The 20734-nt window shown below is 45.3% G+C and overlaps 1 protein-coding gene across 8 annotated transcripts in view; it reads left to right on the forward strand.

The window, feature by feature from the left end:
• The window catches only part of kif13a (kinesin family member 13A), a 79119-nt gene extending 59015 nt beyond the window's left edge, over window positions 1-20104 (forward strand). The window contains exons 22-40 of one of the 8 annotated variants that reach the window (XM_035421179.1): window positions 34-207; window positions 415-566; window positions 847-979; window positions 2979-3125; window positions 4304-4336; window positions 6466-6565; window positions 6838-6964; window positions 7546-7601; window positions 7831-7955; window positions 8788-8964; window positions 9436-9528; window positions 9797-9949; window positions 10687-10764; window positions 11756-11806; window positions 12253-12358; window positions 12604-12755; window positions 14417-14566; window positions 16988-18029; window positions 18268-20104. In XM_035421179.1, coding sequence (XP_035277070.1) covers window positions 34-207; window positions 415-566; window positions 847-979; window positions 2979-3125; window positions 4304-4336; window positions 6466-6565; window positions 6838-6964; window positions 7546-7601; window positions 7831-7955; window positions 8788-8964; window positions 9436-9528; window positions 9797-9949; window positions 10687-10764; window positions 11756-11806; window positions 12253-12358; window positions 12604-12755; window positions 14417-14566; window positions 16988-18029; window positions 18268-18518 — 3300 coding nt within the window. In that variant the 3' untranslated portion in view covers window positions 18519-20104. Of the gene's footprint in view, window positions 1-33; window positions 208-414; window positions 567-846; window positions 980-2978; window positions 3126-4303; window positions 4337-6465; window positions 6566-6837; window positions 6965-7545; window positions 7602-7830; window positions 7956-8787; window positions 8965-9435; window positions 9529-9796; window positions 9950-10686; window positions 10765-11755; window positions 11807-12252; window positions 12359-12603; window positions 12756-14416; window positions 18030-18267 lie in introns of those variants that run through there. The other 7 variants (XM_035421183.1, XM_035421230.1, XR_004765648.1 and 4 more) reach the window with 7 other exon arrangements.
• The last annotated feature ends 630 nt before the right edge of the window (window positions 20105-20734 follow it).

Genomic DNA, 20734 nt, shown 5'->3' on the forward strand with positions numbered 1-20734 from the left:
TATTTTCCCGTCTTCTTCATTTTTGCACTCCAGGTGCGGATCAGAGAAGCTACCGGGCTGCCTCTGAACCTGTCCAACTTTGTGTTCTGTCAATACACCTTCTGGGAGCAGGCGGAGCCCACGGTGGCCCCGCCCATGGTCAGCCCAGACACGCCCTCCCCTCACACCCCCGACTCACAGTTCACCGTCAGGTTCGATCACTGCAAGGTGAGAGGCAGAGCAGGCTCTGCTGGGGATTAAAATCAAATTGCATTGGATTTCCCGCCATTTTGTACAATTGATATGAATACCATATGAAGTTAGGAGTAGGTGATGTTAGGTTTGTATGATCGTAATAGTTTAGGGTATATGGTGCTGTTGTGAGGTACTTTTTTCACCATATTTCCTGATCTGCTCTTGCCTGTGACCCCTCAGGACTACGTGGTCCACGTGACGGAGGAGTTTTTGGAGTTTATCTCCGAAGGGGCTCTGGCCATAGAGGTGTGGGGTCACCGCTGTGCTGGAAACGGGCGCTCACTGTGGGAGCTCGACGCTCTGCAGGCCAAGAGTCGCACGTTCCGAGACCGGTACTCACATTCTCTTACTCACGCAAACATACAGTCACCTGGACATACTCTGCCAGTCACCTTTGCACACACACAAATACACATACGCACACACACATGATGCAATGGAAAAACGGAGGACATAGACTTCATAATAGTTCGCAATATGAAGTTGTGCATAGACGCACAATCAAACTCACATTCACTTACACAGACATGCAGCATACGCATTCAAACGCACAAACACACACACGCACACACACACACACACACTCACACAGTCGGTGTGGGTCCTGTGCAGGTGGAGTGAGGTGTCTCGGCGGATCGAGTTGTGGGTCTCCATCCAGGAGCTGAATGAGCAGGGGGAGTACTCTGCTGTGGAGCTGCAGGCCAACAGGGACATCAGCACTGGGGGGGTCTTCCAGCTCCGGCAGGTGAGCCCGCCAATGAGAAAGACTCTGTGTGCACATACTGTTAGGCTGTGACTCTGTCTGTATGACATACTGTAAGGCTTTGACTCTGTGACTCTGTGTCCACATACTGTTAGGCTGTGACTGTCTGTATGACATACTGTAAGGCTTTGACTCTGTGACTCTGTGTGCACATACTGTTAGGCTGTGACTCTGTGTGTATGACATACTGTAAGGCTTTGACTCTGTGACTCTGTGTGCACATACTGTTAGGCTGTGACTCTGTGTGTATGACATACTGTAAGGCTTTGACTCTGTGACTCTGTGTGCACATACTGTTAGGCTGTGACTCTGTCTGTATGACATACTGTAAGGCTTTGACTCTGTGACTCTGTGTGCACATACTGTTAGGCTGTGACTCTGTGTGTATGACATACTGTAAGGCCGTGACTCTGTGTGCACATACTGTAAGGCTGTGACTCTGTGTGTATGACATACTGTAAGGCTTTGACTCTGTGACTCTGTGTGCACATAATGTTAGGCTGTGACCCTGTGTGTATGACATACTGTAAGCCTGTGACTCTGTGTGCGTATACTGTAAGGCTGTGACTCTGTGTGCTCATACTGTAAGGCTGTGACTCTGTGTGTATGACATACTGTAAGGCTGTGACTCTGTGTGTGCATACTGTAAGGCTGGGACTCTGTGACTCTGCACATACTGTAAGGCTCTACTCTGTGACTCTGTGTGCACATACTTTTAGGCTCTGACTCTGTGTGTATGACATACTGTAAGGCGTGACTGTGTGTACATACTGTAAGGCTGTGACTCTGTGTATGACATACTGTAAGGCTGTGACTGTGTGCACATACTTTTAGGCTGTGACTGTGTATGACATACTGTAAGGCTGTGACTCTGTGTGCACATACTGTAAGGCTGTGACTCTATAAGGCTGTGACTCTGTGTGCACATACTGTAAGCCTGTGACTCTGTGTGTGCATACTGTAAGGCTGTGACTGTGTGCACATACTGTAAGCCTGTGACTCTGTGTGCACATACTGTAAGGTGTGACTCTGTGTGCACATACTGTAAGGCTGTGACTCTGTGTGCACATACTGTAAGGCTGTGACTCTGTGTGCACATACTGTAAGGCTGTGACTCTGTGTGTATGACATACTGTAAGGTGTGACTCTGTGTGAAAATACTGTAAGGTGTGACTCTGTGTGCACATACTGTAAGGCTGTGACTCTGTGTGCACATACTGTTAGGCTGTGACCCTGTGTGTATGACATACTGTAAGCCTGTGACTCTGTGTGCACATACTGTAAGGCGTGACTCTGTGTGCACATACTGTAAGGTGTGACTCTGTGTGTATGACATACTGTAAGGCTGTGACTCTGTGTGTATGACATACTGTAAGGCGTGACTCTGTGCACATACTGTAAGGCGTGACTCTATGTGTATGACATACTGTAAGGCTGTGACTCTGTGTGCATATACTGTAAGGCGTGACTGTGTGTATGACATACTTTAAGGCGTGACTCTGTGTGCACATACTGTAAGGCTGTGACTCTGTGTGCACATACTGTAAGGCTGTGACTCTGTGTGCACATACTGTAAGGCTGTGACTCTGTGTGCACATACTGTAAGGCTGTGACTCTGTGTGCATGACATACTTTAAGGCGTGACTCTGTGTGCACATACTCTAAGGCTGTGACTCTGTGTGCACATACTGTAAGGCTGTGACTCTGTGTGCACATACTGTAAGGCTGTGACTCTGTGTGCACATACTGTAAGGCTGGGACTCGTGTATGACACGTAATTGTACATATTGCCTCTTTCTCTCACTTTCTTTTTCTATTTTTTTCTGTCATTTGCTGTTGTCTTCTTCCTCTCTCCATTCCACCGTCTCTTATTTTTATCTCTCTCCACCCTCCTGCTGGTTTCATGCTTTCCTCCCTTTTCCTCCTCTCTCCTTGCCTGTCTGTTTGCCGCCTTCCTGTGCTCTCTCTCTCTCTCTCTCAGGGTCACTCTCGGCGGCTGCAGGTTTGTGTGAAGCCGGTCCAGCAGTCTGGCACTCTGCCCCTGCTGGTGGAGGCTGTGCTGTCAGTGTCCATTGGCTGTGTGTCAGCCCGATCTACTAAGCTACAGAGACCACTGGACAGCTACCAGGTGAGCTAACACACACACACATGCATATATGCATACACACACAAGCACACACACGTGCACACGCACAAACATACATGCACACACACACACACAGTCAGTTCAGATGGACAGATTCATTTATCGAGGAACATTGGAGGGAAAGCCGTGTACTGTATGTCCTTACAATTCAGTTCTTTCTAAGGAAAAATCCATTTGAATATAAAATTAAATAAATAACATGACACATCCTCCCTTGAATCATGGTCTTCAAGTTCTTTAACAATAAAACAGAATGGCTGTTTTATTGAAATATTACGACTAGCTGAAATGCCTTGTTGACATTTTCTGAAAATGTCTTGGAAACAATATTTCCATTGTGATGATTTGAAATGGTCTTTACTGTAATCCACCCTCTTCCATCACGGCAGAGTGCTCTGATGGCAGTACATCTAAGGAGCTGCCGTACATTTACGACACCTTTACTTAAATCCTTTGTCTTAACGCACAGAATTTCACATGCTGTTGGTGAAAATATTGGCTTAAAATGATGCAGTTAGACTTGAAGTTTAGTACAAGCTAGATAATGTCTGTAAAATGTATATCCTTCTCAAAGCTTGACTCTAGGGTAGTTAGTTGGACCTGGATAGAAGTTTCTGTTGTATCTGGGTCTTGGTTCAGGTTCTCTCAAGCATTAAAATATCAGCTAGGATGGTGGAAAACCCCCGGTTTTCACAGCCAGATGCTGTTCAGTTGAATATTTTTGTAAATTATGCTGGGATTTGGTAGGAAATCCCGTCACCCCTCACTTTGATTTTAATGATTCCCTGCTGGGTGCAAAACCATGAAATGACTGTTACCAAAAGATTTTAATGGGACACAGCTCTGAAAAGAGTTTCTTTTTTTACCAAGCGTAATGTTCATGTCATGCCCTGTCCACAGGGTCCTGGGCTGTAAAAGAGAGGAGTTTAAACCTTTTGATAATAATGTGAGAGTGAGGCTTCACAAACCTCGCAATGGCTGGAGCTGTCGTGCATTATTAGCCATCCACAGAATGTCTTCTGATTGGGTTAGGTGAGCCAGTGATGGACAGTACATGGTAGCTCCGCCCATTTTGGGGCTGATGAAGCCTCTCTCTCCTGGTCCTCTCTGTGTGCCGTGTGCACTCCTCATTGACCCCAGTGTGTGTTCTCTTCTGCCAGAGGGAGGAGGATGACGATATGGATAGTTATCAGGTACCGTCTCAGACCGCTGCTGCTGCTGTTAATACTGAGGCATGACCAAAAACAACCTGCTGACCACCAGCTTTCAGACAGGGGGGCGCCACTGTGTGGGAGGGGGGTGGAGTGGGGAGCGGGGCACACCAGGGGCACAGGGCCTGCGGGAGCAGGTGAGGGCTCATCCTGGCCCCGCTTCCTTTTCGGTGATTTTCTTGCACTTTTAAAAATTTGCTTCAGTGTTCCGTTTTCTCTGATCACTCCAGAAGGGAAGAGCACATTGATTTCACTGCAAAGTCGTTCTCCAGTAATCCAGTTTTTGAAAAGCAGCAACTTGTTTCACTTCAGTGAGCTCGGTCTGGAGATAAGGCTTCACACTGTGGAAGTCAAATGGAAAATTGTGTAATTTGAACAAAATTTTGCAGATCAGATCTAATATAAGCAAATGTGCTTTCAATAACCTTTATCCTTGATCTTTAGAAATGATAGTTATGTGATATTTTGGGGGACACAGGATTTCGTGAAAATTTACCGCTGACATATATATCTGACTTTTCCGCAATTCTTTCTCTTTAAACTGTAAGACTTTAATTGACAGTCAGATAGAGCATATTATGGAAGCTGCTGCAGATTTTACGACTGTCATAAGAGCTATTAAAGGGCCTTCATAAGAAGATGGTGCATAATATGCTAATGCCTGGAGACACGGAGATATGTTTTTATGCCCAAGCCCTGAGTATTTAAGAGAGCAGCCTACTGATTGTAACAGGGGAGGGAAGCTGGATTCCTGCTGGTCTGGTGCGGCTGTTTTGTTGCCAGTTAATTACTTCAGATTAATTAATCAAATTATTTAATGATATGTCCTGCATACTGTTACACAGTTGCATCTCCTAGAAGACACTGTAACAAAGCAGTCTGTTTTTTTTAGCCCTACTCATGTGTAGACCAGCATCTTCTGCTTTTACTTCTACCTGGATTCACTCATTTATCATCTGGATGTGACATCTCTTGAAATTGATTCTTTGTTAATTTGTGCCTCATAGGTACAAAGCAGGAGACCTATCAGTTATTGATCATTTATTCTTAGTCGTTTTATTGGTTATTTCCTACAGGGGATGAAACAGTTATTACTAAAATAACTAGGCATAGTACGTGGCACTGTTGTATTTGCTGAAGGAGCAGATTTAGAAAATAAGTAATCCCTATATTTGTAGCATTTTAGTGGCACTAGCACCTAATTATTTTGTCTACTGAGAACTAAAACCACCACCAGTAGCAGTGATGAGAAGTAAGAATGTCGGGTCGCTGTGCTATCTTCAGACGTAATGTGTTGTTCTGTAAAAATATCCCAAAGAAATGAAATGATTGGATTATTAAAGTGATTATGAATAGATGGAGTAAAAGCCAACAAGCACCAGCCCTCCAGGAAATGAGTTTGACACCCCTGGCCGAGGAAGAGTCCGACTCTTCAGTCCCTCCCCCAGCTCACCTTTTAATCCCTTCCTGGGATTGATCCACTAACGCATGGCTGTCTGCTTCCTGCCACTGAAGAACCATGAGAATTTAATGCACCTCACTCAATCACACGATCAACGCATGGCTGCATGACTCATCTGCATGGGGGAGTCCATTTGGAATAACGGTGGGAGGGGTGGGGGGTGCTGAACGATTTTAGGAGAAATGGCTTTCAGCTAGTGTTTTTCCTTTGGAGTGGACTTCCCATCTGTTGAGGTAGGATGGGTGTGGATGTGTATGGTGAAGGGTTTGGCAAAAAATGAATGGTTGGCTGACCTTTTCAGAAAAAGCAGGCTGCTATTAGTAGTTCACTTCATGAACTAAATGGAAGGACAAGGATTTTTGTTGTTGTGACTGAGAGTTTCTTTAAAAATGTTCAGTTTTCTCAAAACTGGATTCAATTCAAGATGTTTCTATGTGAATTCTTTGCTGAGGTATTCTGGTATTTAGTCAAAGGTCAAAGCAAACCCAAAATCTGATGACGAACTCTCAGTCGTCCTGATACCCCTCCTATTTTTTTTTTTGTATAGAACAAGTGCACCCAGAATCCATTATCTCCTCTGGAGTTTTTCCTTTTTTTTGGTACACAATTTCTCCTTGTCTTCTCCATGTTGTTCTGTCTCCCCCTGCAGGAGGAGGACCTGAACTGCGTGCGTGACCGCTGGTCTGATGCCTTGGTCAAACGCAGGGAGTACCTGGATGAGCAGATCAAGAAGATCATCAACAAACAAGGTTTGAGCCCCTCAGCTGCTATGGCCAGGGAAACACCAGTCTGCTATGTGTTCTGTTTTTGGGTTGTCTAGTGGTATGTTTAGTTTATTTTGTTTTGTGTATCTTTTTGCACTGTATCCTTCCTGAATCATACTCTTTCTCCCTCTTTACTGTTTTCTCTCCCTTCTATTTCATGTTTTTTTCTCTCCTTTCTTGATCCTCCCTTTTTCTCTCTCTCCTTGTCTCACTGTCTTCCCTTGTGTCTCTCTTCCTGTGCTTCACCCTCCCTGCAGAGAAGTCGGAGGAGGATGTGGAGCGTGAGGCGCGGTTGGTGGAGCAGTGGGTGGGGCTGACGGAGGAGAGGAACGCAGTGCTGGTGCCGGCGCCTGGCAGCTGCATCCCTGGTGCCCCTGCACACTGGTGAGCAGTACACTACATAGACAAATCTGCACACTGGTGAGCAGTACACTACATAGACAAATCTGCACACTGGTGAGCAGTACACTTCATAGACAAATCTGCACACTGGTGAGCAGTACACTTCATAGACAAATCTGCACACTGGTGAGCAGTACACTACATAGACAAATCTGCACACTGGTGAGCAGTACACTTCATAGACAAATCTGCACACTGGTGAGCAGTACACTACATGCACTAATCTGCACACTGGTGAGCAGTACACAACATAGACAAATCTGCACACTGGTGAGCAGTACACAACATAGACAAATCTGCACACTGGTGAGCAGTACACTACATGCACTAATCTGCACACTGGTGAGCAGTACACTACATAGACAAATCTGAAATCTGGCCATACACCAGTGATACCTCAGACTAACTATAACCTTAAGTTGAGTCATATATCTGGTTAAATGTATGGCCCATCCCTTACATTCAGCAGTTTTTATTTTTTTGATTTTGAAAAATATGTTTTTCACTTGGTGCTGGATGATCATAACTGGTAACTAATGTGTGCATTTATGTGATTGTCTCAGGGTGCCCTCTGCAGGAATGGAGGTTCACATCCCTGTCCTCTTCCTGGATCTCAATGGTGAGAGATCACTTGCCTAATAAAAATGACCCTTAGGGAAAGTGTGCAGTTAGATGAACCAGCCAAGCTCACCCTAAATGGTTCTTAAATATCTGACATATCCCACCGATATTGTTCCCAGTTATATGGTGTAACTGAGCAAGGCTAGTTGCCACTGGTAGTCTGTGTTTTTGGGAAATGTAAATCTTTCTGATGTGTGTGGTTTTCTTTGTGTTGGGTTCCCTCTCAGCGGACAACCTGACGGTCAGTGATCAGATGACTGGGCCGCACGCTGCTGGAGTGAACTCCATCCTGCCCAAAGAGCACGGCAGCCAGTTCTTCTACCTGCCTATCATCCGACACAGTGACGAAGAGGTACAGCTCACTCATTCTGCCTGCACTGCCCCCTTTGGCTTGGAGGGAACACTCACTGCCCACTCACAGCAAGATGCAGTATTTCAAAGATGTTCTTCTGACATTCTTCTTACACTATTAGCTGTTGTTGCATAGAACGCATTTTAACACTTTTTGCAGGCCTGTATTACATTTTTTTTTAATAATCAATTTTAAGGCTTAACATGCCTGAATCCAGAGTAAATTTAAGTTATCGACTCTCAAGGTTTTTGAACTTCAGGGTTTCCCCTCAGCACTTGATTTGTGGGAAAAAATACTTAGTTTTATCTCTCCATGGAGTGAGATTCCCTGATTGTGTTTTTAATTCTTTATAAGTTATTGAAGTCTTACTAAATTATTTTATGAATTATTGAATAAATTCATATTAATGTATAGAGAAACCAAATGCATCATAGCACATCTTTCCTTGTGCACAAATTGCTTCTAATTATGATATTCTTTCTGACACTTGCTCCCTACTCCCTGATTTTCGATCAACTGAACATGCACTTATAGAGCAAAACGTGTATTTTAATTTTGTGTGTCAATGGAAAGTATGGCTTGTTACCATTTAATTCTCACTTTTGTGTATCAGTAATACGATCAGAAGATATCTTTGTACTGTATAATGAGGAGCTCATAAAGGTCTAATTTCTTTGCTGCTTCAGAGTTCATACCCCGCATGGTTGACTGGTCAGTTGTGTAACTCTGAGATCCATATCTCAGAGGATATTCTGTGTATACTGAGGCATAGTGTGTATTGTGTGTGTCATATGCGGCCTGACATTAAAGCTCTGTCCGTGTCCTTCTCCAGGTGCTGGCCGTGTGCTCCTGGGACTCCTCCATCCATGACTCGGTCCACCTGAACCGGGTCACCAGCCCCAACGAGCGCATCTACCTGATCATCAAGGTGACAGTCCAGCTCAGCCACCCGGCCTCTATGGAGCTGGTGCTTCGCAAGAGGATTGCGGTCAACATCTACAACAAGCAGGTAAACACGTCGCACCCAAGCTCTTCTGTCTTACTTTGTCCTTCCCCTTTCTTTAGAATAACAGATATTCAATTATTGCAAAGGATACATGCGTTTATTTTCCTATATGAAAGGATGCATTTTTTTATGTTGTTTATATTATTATTTAAATTATTGTTGCTTTATGCTGGCAGTTTACAGTGCTCCTATTTTGTCTATCTGCTTGTACAGTTGGATGTTTTCTCAGCAGTTCCATTTGAATAACTTCTGTTCAATTGGCCTGTTCTCTAAGCGAGTGCTACTCACTGCCAATTGATGGTCATTACTGTTTTGATTTATTTTTAAACAGTGTTAAATGTTTTTGTGATTAGTCACGCAGTTTAATTATTTCTATTGTAGCTGTATGCTGCCTGCTTTCCCATCATGCCTCACTGCCCTGCCTGTGATACTGATCAGCATCATGATAAAGCTCACCTTCATCTCCCCCATTAGAGTTTCACCCAGAGTCTGAAGAGACGGATGTCAATGAAGAATTTGCTCTACTCCTGTGGAGTCACATACGAGATTGTGTCCAACATACCAAAGGTACGGGGCTTAGCACTGTAGCAGGCTTAAACCTGCCAGGGTCCTCTGCCTTGCTATGTGCATAAATGTAGTCTGTTCAGTTAAAAATTTTATGTGCTGTGTAGTGTAGCGTATATTATTGCATATTAAAGCAGAAATTTAAATCTTAAATTTGAATCACTGCACATGCTGATAAATCTTTTTTAGTTAATAAATAGAGATGCATGCGCAGCAGCAAAGACTAAAAGCCTTCTGTGTCCGTCTGTCCGTCTGTCCGGTGAACGCGCAGGCGTCAGAGGAGCCCGAGGAGCGGGAGACCCTGGCGCTCATGGCTGCGCGGGGAGAGAGTGAACGGTCCCAGGACGGAGAGACGTACATCGAAAAATACACCAGAGGGGTGCTGGAGGTGGAGAACATCCTGAGTCTTGAGAGACTGCGGCAGGTACGTCTCAGTCACAGTGTGCAGAGACTACAGCAGATATGTCTGACTCAGTCACAGTGTGCAGAGTCTGCAGCAGATATGTCTGACTCAGTCACAGTGTGCAGAGTCTACAGCAGATATGTCTGACTCAGTTACAGTGTGTGGAGTCCACAGCAGATATGTCTGACTCAGTCACAGTGGGTGGAGTCCACAGCAGATATGTCTGACTCAGTCACAGTGTGCAGAGTCTACAGCAGATATGTCTGACTCAGTTACAGTGTGTGGAGTCCACAGCAGATATGTCTGACTCAGTCACAGTGGGTGGAGTCCACAGCAGATATGTCTGACTCAGTCACAGTGGGTGGAGTCTACAGCAAATATGTCTGACTCAGTCACAGTGTGCAGAGTCTACAGCAGATATGTCTGACTCAGTCACAGTGTGCAGGGTCTACAGCAGATATGTCTGACTCAGTCACAGTGTGTGGAGTCTACAGCAGATCTGTCTGACTCAGTCACAGTGTGTGGAGTCTACAGCAGATCTGTCTGACTCAGTCACAGTGTGCAGAGTCTACAGCAGATATGTCTGACTCAGTCACAGTGTGTGGAGTCTGCAGCAGATATGTCTTACTCAGTTACTGGTGTTAAGAGATGAAGCAACGCTTTGACTAAATGCCGTGTGTGCATGTCTGTGGCTGTGGTTGTGTCTGTGTCTGTGTCTGTGGCTGTGGTTGTGTCTGTGTCCGTGTCTGTGTCTACAGGCGGTAACGGTGAAGGAAGCTCTCTCTGCCAAAGGAAGACACATCCGGAGGAGCATCAGCACGCCCAACGTTCAGCATGTAATTATCCAGACCCTCCCCTCCAGTACTGCATCCCCTTAACAGGAGATCAGAGCTGTTCACATAGGATGAGCTGCCCTGTCATGCCCTGACTATCTTAACTGATCTTCCCACACCTTGCTAAACTTAAACCTAAAATATCACATATATGCAGATACTGCATTGAGTGAATACAGTGGGGATACTGCGATCTTAGGAGAAGTGAGTTCTGATCAGCTACTTGACACAGGTGTTGTCTGTCATTATAAGAGATTTTGAGGCAGTTATCATTAGAGTAAATATAGCTTACTGTTTGTAGTGCTTCTATAGCCCTGTAAAACCTTCAAACACCCCGTGCAGTCCCTTATTTTTAAAGTGTGTTAGCCATAAAATGTACTTCCGTTTTTCCAACTTTATAAACGGGAAATAACCATTTCATGTAAAATAAATAATTTCTGAGTGGTAGACCTGAGGGGCATTTTTCTTCTGTAATGAATATTCACAAGTTCATTGGACAGCTCATTAAATGGACTCTTCAGAACATGGAGAAGAATTCAGAAAACAGCCCTCTTTGACGATATTACTGACACTTAAACAAACCGATGACTAGCAGGTTATTAGTGATTCAGCTGCGTATCTGTGAGCTTATAGTAGTCAGTCCCAGGTATGGGAACATGCTGGGGACTGCCTCAGGAGTGGGATCTAGGTTGCCAGTCAGGCAATTGGGCAGCTAGCTATCTAGGTTAGCAAGCTATTGATGTCTGGAAAATAAGTTTGTGGTCACGCCTTTACTAAAAATCTGATGCCACAAAGTTAGGTAGCTTGCTGATAAACTTAAAAAATGTTTCTACAAAACTTTTGTTGTTAGTCTCTGGTCATCACTAGTTTAATTGGTTCATGCAAATTTAAAATGATGAAGAAGTGCCAGGTAATACTTTCTGATCGAACCGTTCCAAGCATTCTCTCTGCTGTGGGGGCCTTTTTGTAACTTAGCCTGGTTGTTGTGTTTCAGGTGTCATGCAGTAAAACGGACTTAACAGGGTGTGAAGATGAAGATTTCAAGGTATTATTTGTTTTCAGTACCCCATGATGTAAAGCCCAGTTTAGTAGGCTGTGAACTCACAGGCGTGTTGCCCAAAGTGCAGCTATCCAGTCACCTCATACTTTCACTCCTACAGTCCAGCCTCGCAGCTGCATAGCCGTTTGCACCGAGCATTCTGCCCATCTAGCACAGTCAGACCGTCCTTTTGCGATTGACCAGAGGGGGTGTTGTTGCTCAATGAGCACAGGAATACCCAGCTTACCAGAATCCTCCCTCCCTGGGCAGTGCCTAGGCCAGTTATACTTATATACGCTGGATCAGCACTTTAGCTGCACACCCAGTCTAAAAGTCCCCAGAAATTGTGCTTTGACACGTTTGTAGCAAGCGCATACATTTTGGCTGTAGGCCTTGTCATCGTGCTGTGGTTGTGTGCCTTCTCTGAGGGGCTGTTCTCGTTTGAATGGCAGGGGCATTCTGAGAGTCAGCCAGACATCGCCAACTGCAGTTTACAAGATGGCGCACTGTGCTCCACCCTCCCCAGGGACTCACCCCTCAAGAGCAAGGAGTATCCTGGTAAGACCTGCTGTCCAGACCATTCAGTAGTGTTTTAGGTACTTTTAGGATGAGCTTTCTCCAGGATTGTTCCCGGACCGCATGGCTTTTCTTTACAAATTGTGATTCGGTGGAAATCTGGCAGTGGGAAACCAAACCCAGTGAATTAATGCAAGTAACAACTTAACCCTGAGCTCGCCAAACTGAAGTCCCAGACACAAGGGCAACGTTTTAGGAGCCAAACCAAGCCGGTGCTGTCCCCGCAGGCTTGGTCCCAGAGAGCCCCACGTTCTTCAACTCCAGCCCCTTCAAGGCCCTGTCCCCCCAGCCGCCCAAGTTCCTCAAGGCCCTGATGCCGGTGAAGGAGGAGCACAAGTGCCGGCGATCGCTGGAGGCCCGACCGCTCCTGGGGCAAGAGGTAGCGTCTGCGGCTCTATCGCTCCCGCTCCTCCGCCTCTTTCTCTCCATTATCTCGCTCTCCCTGTCCCAGTGCTTCTGTCCATTTTCTTATCTATCTGTCCCACTCTTCCCCCCCCCCCTCTTTTCCCCCTCACTCTTCTATCTCTTCTTGTTGTGTGGCCTTTTACTTTCTAGGTCTGTACTTATGTCAGTCTGTGTACACACACCCAGTTTCCTCCAGCATAAGTGAACCTGAAAACATTGAACTGTAACCCCATATTATGAAACCAGCTGATGATTGCTAGTTATCTTGGCTTAGCCCAGCTTTAAACATGAAAGAACACCTCTTGCTCCACTCACATAATCTTCTGGACAAAAGGATGCCTGTGAACTGAACTGGGCTGGCATGATCTAGGTTGCATGAGCATGAATGACCAGTGTATGAGAATGTGCTGTATTGTAAGAACACGCAAAGAAAACATAACATGAATGGCTGCATATTCACAAAAAATATTTCCTGTATATAACCTTTACTCTTCTGTGCTCTCGTATTCACTGTGGGGTCTCTGCTACGGTCACAGAAATGTAGACAAAATTTGGGATTTGACCTATGGAAACAGACATATTGTGCATTTAAAAACAGGTTCAAATTGTTCCCACAGCCACAGGATTTATAGTAAATCTCCTGGTGCAATAATAGTGGAATAAGGACCACTGCCCTGTTTAAACCAATAAAATAAAGTGAAGAGGCTGTGTATGTTGGCTAATGGTTAGCTACGCTATGTTGGAGGCAGCATAACTCCCATTAGCCTGTCAGTCTGCTTCCTCTGTAACCTAATCTGCAGCGATGCAATAACAGCAGTGTTTCATCAGTTCAGATGCATTTAAAAATGGCTTGGCTAGCTATGGCCAAATGACTGACAGTTTGAAACTAGAAAATAGTTAAGTTAAAGGTATAGTTCATTTTCTGGACTTTAAAAAATATTGTTTCTTTTTTTTGTGTTGTTATGGTTGGCCCAGACCATTTGTGTCTGTGTTGGCAGATATTTTGCTCACTTAAAGATGTTTCTGTAGAACTGCCAGCTTTTAAATGGGGTATTTGGTGGTCTGTGGTCTAAAGCAAGAAAGTACAACCCCTGCTATAGACCATAAACTCTAAAATCCTCAAGAGCCACGATTGTAAAGCTGGCAAGTTGTCAGAAACTTCGATAAGTATCTAAAATATCTTTCATTGCACACAAGACTGTCTGGGACTGACAAAAATACACACTAGAACTAAACATAAAATAACTCCAGACACTGGCTCGTCCTCAAGCAGACATATACACATTTTGAGAAAATATATGGTACAGCATATGCAGGTGTTTTCCTGGAGCAATTGTATGTGGGTCTGTTGTAGGAATTAGTGAATTTGTGGCCATTTTTAAAATGAAACTTGTCAGCTGTGTGCGTGTGTCCATGTGTGTGTGTGTGCGTACGCGCGTGCGCGCGTGTGTGTGTGCGCAATATGTTTCTCATTTTGTAGCTGTTTGCATTACTTGCCATTTGCTGCTAACCGCATGAAGACTACAGACACCTGTGTGCATTTAACCATGTTTGATAGCCCATTAACTCTGACCACTGCCTGCTCTGCGCGTGTGTGATGTTTGCCGCTGTTTGTTGTGTGTCTTGACCCCACAGCAGAGCATGCGCCCGTTTGCGGAACGCAATGCGCTGGCCCCTCACTGCCCCTGGCGACGCCCGCGGGCGGGAAGTGAGGGCCACAGCGGCAGCGGCGGCGGGCAGCTCAGTCTAGGCTCAGAGCTCAGACACACACACCGACACACGCCCGTAAGTCCCCAGCCCCCCGCGCGGACACGCCTCCCAGCCTCACACCGCACCTGCAGCTCACACCCGACTGGCTCATTAGGGCCCGGGCTGCCCCGCCCTCACGCCCTGGCTGTCAGCAGCAGGGGGGGCACGGTGGGGAGATGTGCCAGGGCTTCTCAGAGTTCAGACTTACGGCGAGCAGCGCTAATGCTACTGGATCCCTGCCCCTGCAGCATGACGGCATGCGGTGCACAGACTCACGCATGTCGCCCTGTGTAAGCTTCTCACTTTGTTTGGATTCATGTTCAGCTCTTAAAACTCTTATTAAAGGAAAGGGGTGAATAAGTGGCATGTCCAGCTAAAGCAGTAATCATTGGTGCTGCGGTGAACCCCACAGTCTGCAATCAAATCCTGAGTATCGGTGCCGACTGTGTCTGCTGGGGGTTCCAGTCAGTGCAGTACCCCTCACTCACTGCCAGCCATTACTGCATACACTGGCTGACTGGATGCCTGAAATAAGCCTGTGCCAGCTGCCCATGGGGTTCAGACCTCCAGTGCTATGGCTGCACACCCTGGATTTCCCATCAGTACAGTCAGTCAAATGTTAATTCTATGGCACGTTATAAAGGATTTGCCACAATACACTCCACAGTTTACCCTGGCCTAAGCCCCCACAGAGCTAATTAGAGGCAGTTGCAAGGAAAAAACCGCTGGAAAAAGTTTAGGAAGAAACCTCGGCAGGAGCCAGACTCAGTAGGCGGGGCCATCCTTCTCTGCCCAGCTCAGGGTGTGTGTTCACGAATGTTTGTGAAGTGAAAGTAAGTGGAGGCTAATTACACACACTTCAGAGTCTGAGGTGCTAGTCTGAGCCCAGCGGATGGGGTGGAGGTTCATACACAGAGAGAGCACCTATTACTGGCTTTCTCAGTTTTGAGGTGGCAGAAAGGATTTAAGCAGACCCATGCTCATTTTAAAGCATTAACTGGTGACCTCAGTTCATAGAGGTTAATCAAAATACCGTCCCATATAATGTCTGAATCTTGGTTCACAGTCATTTACTGTCCCAAACAAAAGTGGGACAGATGACTACCTTTATTCATTTATTCATCATACCAGTCATTTTTAAGGTCTTTAAAAATAATTACTGTGACTACTGTCAGTGTTAATTTGTTCATAACATCATAAATCAAATGAAAATGCCTCTAGGCCTAGTTTATATGTGTATCACCTACATGCATACCATGAGTGGTTTTGCGAGCGGTACAATAACAATACCATGTTCCAACTTCAACCACTAATTCCTCCATGTGTCTTTCACCGGCTCTGCCAGCTGCCTTCACACACAGACGTCTCCGTGGCCAACAGAACGGGCCCAACCGGTGGAACACACCAAGGCTTTACAGTCGTTAGTTATTATGTTATAGGGATTTACTGCAGGATGTCCCACATGTGAAATCCAGACATGCATAGAAAAGATTTTTGGAGCTGGTGAATGCAGGTGTTCTTAGCTATTTATATCTGAGTCATTCTCAATTAAATCCACTGTCTTCTTTTCATGTCATCATTATTGCAACTGTTAAATTGCGGGAGAAATAGACAGCCTATTTCAATGTGAGACTAATTGCTCAGTCTGGTTAAGGACAGATATAATAATAATAAGGTAAGTACTGTAGATTACTTGTTCCAACTGGGTGACCTTTGACCCCACCCCCCACTTATAATCAGATAAAGGAGTGGCTATTCATGTCTTGACTTCTCATTGGCTATTAACATGCTTGTGAGCATTTAAGTTTGATATGAGGTGGTAAGGTTAGTTACTGATTAATTTCATCTGAAGTGGCTCACTGTTTTCATTGGGAATTTTTAAATCATCCTGACCTGTACCCTCTTTGACCATTTTATTAGTGTCCATTTCATGAGCAATGAAGGACAGCAATTTATCAGACATCTCTCATTTAAATCTTTCAGTTCATTCTCGAAACTGATGACAATGCAGAGCAGTTTCAAGGTATTTTGTCAACACTTTTAAATTAAAAACTAATTTTTCATATTTTCGAGTCTCCTGTCACTTTAAGAACATTTAAGAAAATTATTACTTTTTTCTTCGGAATCTGGATGACTGATTGATTTGAAAATGTTTCAATGTGATCCTTTTGAAAATAAGTCAACAGCTTTATAAATAATTTAATGTGTGAATCAAGCAATATGAATTAGTCCCATTTCTTGTGATAACTGGTGGTGGGTTTGGGGTGTATTGAGGTGTTTCTCCTACTGTATATGAATCAGTCAAAAACTATTCAGTGTGTCCAGTATACAATCTCTGTTCAGCGTATGTGATCATGTCGCAGTTCTCTCTTTTTACCTTTTGATCTTTCTCCTGCAGTGGGCAGTTTTGTGTTGGTACTGCTTGCTTGTTTGTCTCACCGTTTCCCATTTGCCCAGGACTCTGAGGAAGAAGAGCCTGAGGCGGGCACTCCACCGAGGCAGCCGAGCATGCTGGGATTTGGCCTGGACTCACAGGAGTTCCCAAATCTCCAGCCTTACGTTCCAGAGGACTTTGCCAATTTCGAGGTGTACAACGCCACCCTGGAGGGGCGGGAGAGCGGCCCGTGTGGAAGGGCGGAGCTGGCTGTGGCCGGAACTGTAGCCGGGGGGCGGGTCTTTGAGAAGGAGGTGTCCCGGAGCCCCACGGCCAGCAGCTGCACCAGCGGCTACTTCTCCCACAGCGCCTCCAACGCCACGCTCTCAGACGTCATCTTCACCGGCAGCGACAGCTCGGACCAGCTGAGCGCCTGCAACCGCGACCCCCCCGACCTCCACGAGCTCCCCCCCTCCGCCAGGAGGAGCTCGCTCCAAACCAAAAGTGCCTTAGGGGGGGAGGCCTCGCTCGTACCCCCCAGCCCGTACGAGACCGCCTCGCCGCCTCCCCCTCCGTCGGCCTGCACCCCAAACTGCTCCGACAGTGACGACCCGAAGGACGGACAGTCCAGCCCGCTCCCCAGGGGGTGCGTCCTCAGCATCAGTCAGGAGTTCACCGACTTCAAGAGTGCTGAGGATGGGGCTGAGGACGGGGACCTGGGCCACTGTAAGGAAGAGGGGTGGCAGTCTGGGAAAAGGTGCCTTTTCTCAGGCCATGAGGACCAGGGCGCACCGCACACCTGCCACATGCACAACGGCAAAGAGCCGGTGCCGCCAAACTCGCAGGAGGCGCAGTGCCAGGGGAACGCCCCGCCCCCCTCCCCGCCGCACTCTCCCCCAGCCGCCCCGGACCAATCCCCAGCCTCACCTGACCAATCCCCTGCCTCCGATCACCCCACGGACTCCTCGAGCGGGGACGAGGGCGCGCCCGTGGCCCAGCTGCCAGACTGGATGGCCCCCGGGGAGCGGGTGTGGGTGGGGGAGAAGGGCGGGATGGTGCACTATGTGGGAGGGGTGGAGTTCGCCGAGGGGATCTGGGTGGGAGTGCAACTGGATGTTCCAGCTGGTAAGTGAATTCAGTAATTTATCATAATGCTGATTATACTGGTCAGCTGAGATACTCAGGTAGTTGTAAAAAAGCTAGGAGATGCACATACTAGTGAGATTGACTACCTGCAAAGTGACCTGCATTACCTTGGGTCATTGTGGACTTTGCAGAAGGAAGCTTCTCTCTTCTACACATCTTGTTTAGAACCTTTTCTGCCTTTTCTAATGTCGGGTCACATGACTTCCTGTCTTCCCAGGCAAACACAATGGCACCGTTCAGGGGCGGGTGTACTTCCGCTGTCCAGATGGCCACGGCGTCTTCGTCAAACCATCACGTCTCTCCAGAGAGCCCCCTAAAGGACCCCAGCCCCACAGTGCCCCCTCAAGGTCTTCCAGGTCCCATGAAAAACAGGGCAGGGGTTTCACCCATGAAAAGGGGAGGAGCAGGGTGGAACAGCAGGCCTCCCGAAACACCTCCCAAGACCACCGGCGATCCTGGAACAGCTGAGCTCAGATGGACTTGACCCCACGCTTCTCCATGTATTTTGTGTGTCCTGCTTCATGGTTCTACGCCTACAGGATACAAGCTTCAACCATTACCCCCCACCCCCTTTTTTGTCTTAATAAACCTGATAAGTGCTTTTTTAAAGCTGGTTATGTCACTGAATGTGTTGTATATCAAATTTTCAAACTTTTCTGCCATAAAATGTTTTATTCAGTTTTTTATATTTTATTTCTTTTTTTTAATGTTATGTTCCACTTGTGTCCAGCATCTAGGGAGCTGTGGCTTTCACAACAGCTGTGTTTTTTCATTTCTGCCACTACTAATGAAGCTGGTCGCCATGAATATTTAATCAGAATCACTATGTTCTTTCAGAGGAAAGAATGTACTTCCTGAAAAAACTATGGTGTGAGACAGATGAACGCATGGGGAAATTTTTTGATTGAGTATATACCACTGCTGTTAACAAGTGAATATTTATGATGGTGGTTTAATTCATTATCAATATTATGAGTCACCAAAGAACTCAAGTTTCTGCTGTTAAAACTGTCCCAAGTTTGTTAATACTGTGTGTGGGTGTATTTGTGTAAGTGTGTGGAAAGCTTCGTGCCATATTTCTGTTAATAATCAAGGCCAAGCTCGTGTGAACTATTTATCACCTGTGTAAATCAGGAATTGCAAGCCAGTTATCGAGTGAATGCTATACTCTTCTACCTTGAGAGATGTGGGTATGTGTTGACATCACTGACCAAATGGTGTTTCTTTGGTACAGAGGGTAACCTGGTGTCCCAGTCGGGTTGAACTACATTTGCTTGTTCAAGAAGCCTCCTATGGGTTTGCTATGCGATTTGCACATTGCTGCAGTAACCAGTATAATCTTCGGCCTAGCCATTATAATGCCTTACTGCCCTGTTAATGTGGAGAGACAGGAACACTGTTCTGTGGGTATAGTGTCTTTCCTGTGACCACATTACGCTGCCCCAACAAGGACACACAATCTGCATATGACGTAATGCCTAGGGGCATTTATATAACAACCAACTCACTGGCCTGTGTGTCAGTATGTCTGAAACAGTGTTACTGCGACTGCAAGTCATTATGTGTGCTTGACTGAATGACTGACTTCTTGTTTTAAATCTACGGTAAAGGTACTCATGCAAATATATAGATATTAAATATATATATATATTTTTGGAGGAATGAAATTATGCGTAGTAAGGGGCAATATCAAGGAAATGAGAAAAATATGTATATATAATAGTTTTGTATACTGAATGATAGTGGGTCATCTGCACTCTGCTTGAAAAAGTAACTTTTAAAGGGATAACTATGGTGTAAAGAGCTGTGGATCTGATGGGATGTCAGAGGAGTAAATGAATGCTGTAATTTTGAGTAAATAAGAGGAAAACCCAGGACCTTACTTTAAAGAAGAGGACAAAGCTGCTCTCCTTCATGAGGAGTTGTAAATACATCCTTATCTGAACATAGTGTTTTCCTATATTATAATGTACAGAATTGTAATTTATATTGTATTTCAGCAAAACTGTTTTAATCAATGCAAAAGTGTTTTAGAATACAGAGTTTACAATCGATTGACTGTGTTGCTCTTCTTTATTTGTGTGAAGATCATCTTTTTCAAAAATTCATTCAACACTATTTGTTTTGGATACATCATTTGCTTTACAAGCCACACATTTGTCTATTGCTGCAGTTTGCTGTATCAGAAAGGTTCACCAAAGAGCCAAAGGAAGACCTTTTTAAAACTGGCTACCAAAGCCAAGCTTTTTAAAGCTTTTTCACAAAATGTATTACCATGCCTTGATTTTCTGTAATATTTTTGCCCTTTTTTCCTGATACTTTACCCTGGCTCTTTGATACAATTGATTGTTTTGCATGTAGTTAACTATCGATGCAGCTGAATATATTTGATGAAGTAAATCACATTAAGTATCTTTATCAAGGATACAACAGCAGCACCCCGTGATGTTTCAAATAATAACCCCATGATCAGCACTATTTCACATAAATTGGAGTACACATCCAACATTCTGCTTCAAGAGCATGGGCTGTAGACTTTGGGTCTCAAGATCCAAAGGTAATGTTTTCAGCTGAAGACCAGCGAATCTCTTTTTTCCCCAATTCACTATTAATAACTTTATTTTTGGACTTCATATAAAGACACTAAGTCACCTCCTAAATTAATCTCAATTGTAATGTTTTTT

The sequence above is a fragment of the Anguilla anguilla genome, chromosome 1, assembly GCF_013347855.1.
Source record: "Anguilla anguilla isolate fAngAng1 chromosome 1, fAngAng1.pri, whole genome shotgun sequence".
Classification (NCBI taxonomy): domain Eukaryota; kingdom Metazoa; phylum Chordata; class Actinopteri; order Anguilliformes; family Anguillidae; genus Anguilla; species Anguilla anguilla.